Below are 9,052 nucleotides of genomic sequence, written 5' to 3'. Positions count from 1 at the left end.
TTCACATATTTTTTTAAATACTGGGTGGGAGCAAATATTCATAGTGATATTAAAAAAAGAGGTGGCAGGGGCTATTATTTTGGAGGGGACATGTTGGAGGATAAAACAAGAGGAGTGGGGAAGTCAAATAGGTGCCCAATTAAAGTTCACTTTCTGTAGAATAGATGGATCAGGTTCATATTATACAAATAATGTACGTAAGCGCGTGCATGCAGGGCTAAGTAATGAACGATGCGCAAGAGCGGACCTCGGTGCGGTATATTCATTTGGCGAGTCGAGCACAGAGTTTGTTATTTAGGTCCTCCATGCACAAGAATGTGTGCATTGTTTGTTTTATACAACCCTCTCTCCCCAATGTTACTGTTGCCCCAAATGCCATATTTGATCTAATTCTAGATAATTCTAGATAATTCCAGACCTCACACTATCCTGCACTCTGACGTCAGAGTGCAGGATAGTGCATATGGTATGACGTCAGAGTGCAGGATAGTACATTTGGTACGACGTCAGAGTGCAGGACAGTGCATTTTGGATGCCATAGTGCAATTCGCTGAATATCATGTGATCCGTGATCTGTGATCAGATTACAGAACATTCTTGGGAATTGTATGATGAATAGTAAATGTAGGCAAGATATAAACCAATAGACAACATGAACTTTTGAGATTGAACAATTGTATCCTGTCAAGAGATTGACCAAGTATTATTGACTATCCTGTCAAGAGATTGACCAAGTATTATTGACTATCCTGTCAAGAGATTGACCAAGTATTATTGACTATCCTGTCAAGAGATTGACCAAGTATTATTGACTATCCTGCCATAAGATTGTCCAAGTGTTATTGAGTATCCTGTCATGTGACTGACCAAGTATTATTGACTATCCTGCCATAAGATTGCCCAAGTATTGACTATCTTGTCATGAGATTGACCAATTATTATCAACTATCCTGTCAAGAGATTGATCAAATGTTATTGACTATCCTTTCATCAGAATGACCACTTGTTATTGACTATCGTGTCATGAGATTGACCGAACGTTACTGACCATCGTGTCATGAGAATGACCAAACGTTACTGACCATCGTGTCATGAGATTGACTCTGCCCAGCCAGTGCCCTGGACTGCATCATTCTTTGCTGCTGGTTTGGATGGAGATGACGAGTTGGAAGAAGCGACAGGGAACATGAGAACCTTAGCTAGCATGTAGGAGAGATCTGGGAGTGAATCCAAGACAGAATTGGCTTCAGAACTGAGACCTGCCTCTCGCTTTGGTTTCTGTTTGACCATGGAGGATGAGGAATGTTTGAGGATCTCGTCAAGAGCATTGGGAGACTTTCTCTGAGAGGAAGATGATGATGGTTGGTTGGTAGATGAGGAAGATGGAGTCAATGCTGGTTGGAGTGGAGGTTCAGATGGACTCACCGCAAGGTCCAAGAGTTCTGGGTCCACTTTTTGCACTGAAAATATAAATGGGAAAAAGAGGGTTATACACATTGTAATTGTAATTTCATTTAAAGTTAACAACAAATGATACAACTTCCAATCACCCACAAGGTACAAACAATTTCAAAACCTAAAGAACATGTTTCCAGTTTTCATGATTCTTCTGGAATATTTCATTATCCACTGTCATCATTTATTGATATACTTTCACACTAGTATTATTGACTGGGTTATTCAACTTTTCTTGATTAAAGTATAAAAGCTAAAGTGATCTCAAAAAGAATAATGATATTCCTGTTTATTGAATATCAGATAAAGCCACATTCATATTCTAAAAATATTGGCTAACAATGTGGATACTGAAGGTGCAGGTGCTGAGAAAATTAATGAGGAAACTAGATTGAGTAAAATGACCATCATGCATAACATGCACAGCAAATAAGATGGATATATTTAAAGGTAAGGATACATGTGTCAAGGATGAGAAATCAAGGGAGACAATGATTAAAGATGTGTGTGAGAGAGACAGAGTGGAGGGGGGGGGATAGAAGGGGGAGGGTGGAGGGGAAGGGGTCAGGGTTGGGGAAGGGTGGGTGAGATCAAGAGAAGGAATGCTTGAGAAAATTTTGTGAAAGTGAAAATAAAGCAAACATAAAATCTAGTCACTTTCCTTAATATGGTTTAAAAGATGATGTATTATATCACCCCCTGAATTGGACAACGTCTATTGCTGTCGATAATGACATGCATGTATGGGGTAGCTGCTCAAGAGACATTATGAAATAACAGAAATGTATAAAAATGTCCAACTCTGTTATTCTTTGAATGCTTATTCATGCCTACCTAAAAATTAATCACTCATATAACTATATTTTGATATATTACATCCTTTGCTCTATCACAGCTATGGAAGATTCAAGACTTCACAACTCCATGATAGATGCAGACAGAATATATGCTACATCAATAAGCAAGTCTTAATTCCTCATATACTTTCCATTTTATCAGCAGCAAAGCATCTACAGCGCTTCTACATTTTATTTATTTCATATTCAGAAAAAATTCAACAGCCAAGAAAGAGAAAGCCCACTAGGCCCATCATCAAGAAAATATATCAAGGAAACTCAAAATCAACACACCATAGTATGGTTCCTGTGTTAGCTAGATGTAAATAAAATGCATTCTTTCAAATACAATATATTATATTGTTTACTTGCATTGCTCAAACATGCTCCTTACATGTTAAATTATAAAAGTGATAATATACATTAAGTATGTATATGTGTAAATAAGCCTGAAAAGAAATACCAGATGTTTAAGAAAAAAAGCAAGTGGTGAATTTTAAGCACTGTCCCTTAAAAAGAAAACAAATATATTTTTCACTTGACTAAATTCAACAAGCTAAGATCATTTTCTAAATAGGACGATGATGTAATTAATGATGCAAACAAAAATGAAATAGTTCAAGTGCAAAATACTTAAAATCCACAGATTCTTTTCTGGGATACCTCATATAAAATTTGATATTCTTCTTCTGTAGAATAGCTCCAACTGTAAGAGTTCACTTCATATGGAAAAAAATCTGTTATAATCAGTGTTATAATAATTCCACAAATGAGTTGAATCAACAAATCAATTTCTGTATTTCTGCCTATACAGCTATTCCAAATTTATTTATTTTAATTAGGCTGAACCAGAAACATGTTAATTCTTATTTCAGCTTTTCCTGATTTTTTTTTACAACAGTGCCATCTCTTGTTGAAATGCATGTAAGTAAACAAAGTCACAATGCCAGAAACTGAAATTCGGACAGTGTATAGAGGATACAATTTCAGATACTGTAGAACAATGAGATGTAGCTAATATGAGTGATAGTGCCTTTTGAAGAATCAAAACTACTTTTTCTAAAGGGAAAGTAAAGTTATTATTTGTAAAGCATAGTGCAATTCAATCTCATCCCATTCATCAACATATTCAAAAACCTTTCATACAGCACATTTTATGTGTAATTATTTAGCAGTATAAATTGAATATAGGAACATTTTTTTTCATTTGCAAGGATGCAATTGTATCCAATTGGCATGTTGCATCATGAGGAGATCAGAGGAATTAAAAATGTAGCATATATCAACAGCACCATTGACATTGTAATATAAGATGGAAAAAAATTCAAGAAGTTTTAAAAAAGGAAGCTTGATCAGTTAATAAGATGAATATAATAAGAATAAAACCTTACTGATGTCAATACTACATTTGGATAATCACAATTTTTATGAAAAAAATAAATTAGCATGATGGAATTCAAAATGACTCGATGCTTTGTAATATCAGAACGAGGCAGTTTGAACCATATCCTAGCTAATTTTGATTTTTGTCAGGCATATTTCACCAGGAGACAGACGTTGCCCTGCTAGAGGTTAATTGCTATGTCACTGATGGTGATGAAAATGCAACTCCATCAACTAATGAGCTTGGAATATTCTACAGATAGTAGAGTAAGGAGCCATTTTAAGACTCCTAAAATGCTTTATAACAGACTAACAAGAGACAAACTATCCACCAAGATGATGATGATTTAATAAAGGAGAAAATACAAATAAGACAAGAAGACATATCATCCTGTCAAGTCAATTAGAAGGAAAAACAACAACACAAAACAACCAAGATTCATTGCACTACAAGTAGAGGCATATTTTGACATGCTAGCAGGTAATTGGTCTGTCACCATTCCATCATATAATGAGCTTGGAATATTCTAATAGCTAGAAGGGCAAGGAATAATGTCACTCCTAACTAAAAATCAGGAGATAACACTGTAATACCCATCAAGATGATGAGATAATTTGTGCATTTTATAATACATGTGTCGCTGCGCCACCAACGTTCACTTTCAGAAGACGCTTGTGGGTCAATACCTTTTTCCTTAGATGTACAAGATAGTATGGGCTATGATTGAGAATTAGAATTTAAGGACGTTCCACAGTTAATGTGCATCATAATCTGCACGTATTTCCTGCTATGCACTTAGACGTCACAATGGATGAAAATGTGATTGATTAGCTATAGGTATCGGTGGATTTTTCCCTTGATCTGCATTCTAATGGCATATCAGATGTGTTATTTTATGAAGCTTGTTAGCTGAAAATAATCCATGGAACCAAGTTTGTAAATACCTCTACAATTTCATAATCCTCTACTTTGCAGTAATGTAAAGTACAGGATTATGAAATTGTAAAATTGAAAAATATGACCTCGACTTTGAATAAATGGTAGAGCAGTTTGAGCTATTTCTTCACATAGATCAAAGCTTTTGGCACGATTTTGGTGTTTCAAAAAGCTTATATCCTCCAACAAATGTGCTGATAGTTTAAAAACAAGGACATGAACCTGTATTTTTTAATATCTACACCTCTTAAGTATACCTTCCTCTACAACTTGCAAATTTTGGTGAAAATGACATGGGTTTTGAAAAAAAGTGCCGCAGTTATTGCACTTCACAAATTTGTTGCAGAAATATCAAATTTTTGAGATAGGTATTTGTAAACTTTTTGCACCATTTTAAAGAATTGAAGGTGCTGCTAGCCTTAAGAGGGCAATTAACTAGTAATACAAATTGATTATCCATCTTAGGCAAACAATTCTGAAATATACTGTAAAATTTATTGAGATTTACATGGATTTTGGCTAAAAAATAGAAATGTAGTAATCCCACGAGGTAAAAAAATGTCTAAACCTTTTGAATGCGCATTTCTTGAGAACTTCAATTGGGTGAACTTCAAAGATCGATAGCAAAAATCAAGCACATGAACCCATGTTATTTTTGGCATATTTGGAATATTTAGGAGCTGAAGTACCTCTGTGCAAAGTTTGGTGAAAATGACATGGATTTCATTTTGACTATGGAACATCCTTGAAAAAGAAATGTTTAACTTGAAGATTAATCCCATGCACAGGAAAGAAAAATGACCAATACAATTATTATTGAGATCCTAGAGAAACCTTATTATTCAAATGAGGTTGTAATCACATTGAAAGTGAAAGACTGTGATTAATGCATGGTGTTGAATACAACGTTGCTGACCAATCTCTCAATGCGAATGAGACACTTTGCAATAAAGGGCACATATATTATGCAACACACAAATTCAAGAGAGTCAAGGAGAAAAAAAAATGATTCATTGTCAGGCCGAGAAGACAAGAAAACAAGATGCTTTATCTCATCTAGTTGACTTTGTAAAGGCAAGGAGACGGTGGAACAAGATCTTTTATTATGTCATGTTGCTTGTGTAAAGTTAACTTTAAAGACACAAAACAAGGAGACATCTGCCTGTCTCCTTGTCTCTTCACCAAATATTTGATCTAAGTATTTTTAGGTGGTTTCAAACCACTTCGATCATAAGAATCCCTGTTAAATTACGAGAACTTTTTTAGGCTAAAAAATAACCATTAATTATTCCTGCATTCACACCACCCCAAAACATACCCTTCAGGAAAAATTCCTGAAGTTAGGAGCATGCGCAGTATGGTCTGATAAAGCAGGCAAGGCGTGAGATTCAAAACCACTAGCTCAGCAGCCACCCACAGTGCCCATGCCCAACAACACACTAGGTGGTTTCAGACCGCCTCGAAGTTCGTCAGTTCCAGGTATTCTCTGATCGGGAAATTTACCCTGATCAGAAAATACCAGGTATTTGGTAATGTGAAAGCAAACTACGCGTAATTTCCCCGAAAGAAAATACCCGCTAAATAGTAGGTACTTGGCGAAATTACGAGAACTTTCGCGGGGATTTTTCCAAGGTCGTAGGTATTTTGGCGATGTGAAAGCAAATTACGGGAACTTTTAGCCCAGCGTGTCGTTGGGCGCAGCGGCATGGGTGGCTGCTGGGCTAGTGATTTTGAATCTCGCGCCTTGCCTGCTTATCAGACCATACTGCACATGCTCGTAACTTCGGGAACTTATCCCGAAAGGGTATGTTTCAGGGCGGTGTGAATGCAAAAATAATGGGTATTTTTTAGCCTAAAAAAGTTCTCGTAATTTAACAGGGATTCTTGTGACTGAGGCGGTTTGAAACCACCTACTGTGCTAAAAGTTCCTGTAAATTGCTTTCACATTGCCAAGATACTTGCGACCTTGGAAAAATCCCGGCGAAAGTTCTCATAATTTTGCCAAGTACCTACTATTTAGTGGGTATTTTCTTTCTGGGATATTACGCGTGATTTGCTTTCACATTGCCAATATTACCTGGTATTTTCTGATCGGGTAAATTTCCCGATCAGAAAATACATAGAACTGTCGAACTTCGATTGTTGTCTTCTTGCGTTTAATGTGTTCCCCAGTAAATACACTACATTGGGAACATATTGCATGATCAGTCTTGCTGAAGACTTTGTGCATATTGTATAATGTTGTTTTGCAGGAAAACCAAGTGGATTTCAGTTATTGATTTCTTACTGATCAGGACAGGAAGCGATACATGCTCATGAAATGGGGTTGATTATACAACAGACTTCAAGAATATGTTTTTTACCAAAAAAATGAATAATGTATTTCTGCTTTAATTCTCTCTATGTTTTCTTCCAAGAATCTTCATTTCTTTCTCTCTTTCTCCAACTCCCACTCTCTCTACCCACTAATTTCTCTCATTTACACACCATGCTATAAAATATGTTTATCTGCATATCCATCCATTCCATAAATGTGTCTTTTATCAAGAAATAAACATGTACAAAGATGTATGAAAGAAAAGAAGCAAAATAATACATCTTGTGAAGAAATAATAAAATTAACGTGAAACCCACAGCAAATCAAACCATGCAAAGTACGGTAAATCTACAAGAACTAACTATGAACACCACAATGTCTACTATATACAATAGTAAAAGAAGAAGATATCTATTTAAATATATGAGCAAAGAAAATAAAGTACAAAACTGAAGAAAAATACTATCTGAAAATTGATCAAGAAAGTAAACAAACTAGAATGTGAGTGCAATATACATGTACATGCAAGCCACATAACTGAACATGGAAAATCTAATACTGTATTTACACTCAACACTGAAAAAAAATAGCGGCTGAAATCTAAGAATTCAAGAACATGCACACTAAACTATTAATGAATGATCCTCTAGGATATGTCCTCCCTAACAGGAGTTTTACCTGATCTAGATTTATGTCTAGAAGAAGAGCTCTTTCGCTCATTGGCGAAAAAGTCCAGGTTTAAACTGTTTGCTGTTATATATCAATAAGAATTGGTTAGAAGAGAAGGAAATGTAAGTTGTAAACAGGAGAAAAGTAGAGGTGTCATGCTTTATTAATTAAAAGGGGAAAAGAGAATCAGATATTATTTTATCAACTGTAAAATTCTAAAACTAATACTACCATGACTGATTCAAAATGTCCATTTTGTGACAATTTAAAATGTGACAGTCAACAACCGAGAAATGGCATGATTAATAAGAAATGAAATATCGTTATAGACTCATATATGTGAAATGCCTACATAAACCAGAAAGAAGAATTTATGACATGATGTACAATGTCCCTATCATCATATTCATTATCTACTGCAAGATATGAAATTAATAAATGTTTGATAGACAAAAAGTTAAGGGACCAATACCTTTATCATTTTTAGTTACTAATTTTTCTTCAATCAATTTATCAATTATGTTGGGATATGCTTCATTCATTTTTAGTTAACTTGATTGTGCATTGTTCTTGTATACTGCTATACTGTCCATGCTATCAGCACTGTACATCACTGTCACCTATGACATTCATGCAATGTTCCTTCAGGGCTCCCTGTGTCATGTTTATGGTCCTATATGTTTACGATTGCCATTACATAGTATACCCCATATGAATACCAGAACCAATAATAATCCTGTAACGCTAACAGACGAACTGATCATTACAGAACAGACTCTGTACCAATCATGAAAATAAAGAACATACAAAAACCCAATGTAACATGCTTACGCAAGATGTATCTTATTCTATCATATGAATAAATCACAATCTATATTGATTTTGCTAAACAAATAGATGTCCAAGTAGCATTTTTATAGCCTAGATAGAAGTATGTCACATGACTCAATCCAAATTATGACGGTGATACTATACTAGTGACATACTTTGCATGTATACATATTTGGAGATGAAATAAATTAGGATTTTCCCCCCATGATTTATTCATAAAATCATATTAAAATGCCTAGACACAACATTTTGAAAGCAGTCAGTCTTTTTTACAGATAGAGGAAGAGGTGGTATACTGGAAATATATCACTAAGCTTATAAATGACTGAAATAAAGTATCCCAAGTCTGTTTCCCAATTAAAAAGAAATACATCACATTGCAGTTCAATATCTTAATGCAAATTAACATTCATGTGATTGAAACCATATTTTAGTGCAGATTACATATCTTCCCAAGATTCAGTTTACATATAAAGTAAAGCAATACTCTATTAAAATAGGACACATTCAGGGCTCATACTTTGGGATTTCACATTCCAGTAATTAAAAATCGTGTGTAACTTTAAATACAGCTTTGTGAACCAGCCAAGTAACTTTATACGTTAGAATCAATGTATTTGAAAA

General features: G+C 34.9%; 1 protein-coding gene across 5 annotated transcripts in view; it reads right to left on the bottom strand.

The window, feature by feature from the left end:
- Positions 1-331: 331 nt before the first annotated feature.
- The window catches only part of LOC121419228 (aftiphilin-like), a 38,937-nt gene continuing 30,216 nt past the window's right edge, over positions 332-9,052 (bottom strand). For 2 of the 5 annotated variants that reach the window (XM_041613592.1, XM_041613588.1), the window contains exons 7-8: positions 7,607-7,678; positions 332-1,460 (exon numbers count right to left, since the gene is read on the bottom strand). In XM_041613592.1, coding sequence (XP_041469526.1) covers positions 1,090-1,460; positions 7,607-7,678 — 443 coding nt within the window. In that variant the 3' untranslated portion in view covers positions 332-1,089. The remainder of the gene's footprint in view (positions 1,461-7,606; positions 7,679-9,052) is intronic. The other 3 variants (XM_041613589.1, XM_041613591.1, XM_041613593.1) reach the window with 3 other exon arrangements.

The sequence above is a fragment of the Lytechinus variegatus genome, chromosome 7 (assembly GCF_018143015.1).
Source record: "Lytechinus variegatus isolate NC3 chromosome 7, Lvar_3.0, whole genome shotgun sequence".
In the NCBI taxonomy this organism is placed as follows: domain Eukaryota; kingdom Metazoa; phylum Echinodermata; class Echinoidea; order Temnopleuroida; family Toxopneustidae; genus Lytechinus; species Lytechinus variegatus.
This window is presented reverse-complemented; position numbering and strand designations above follow the sequence as displayed.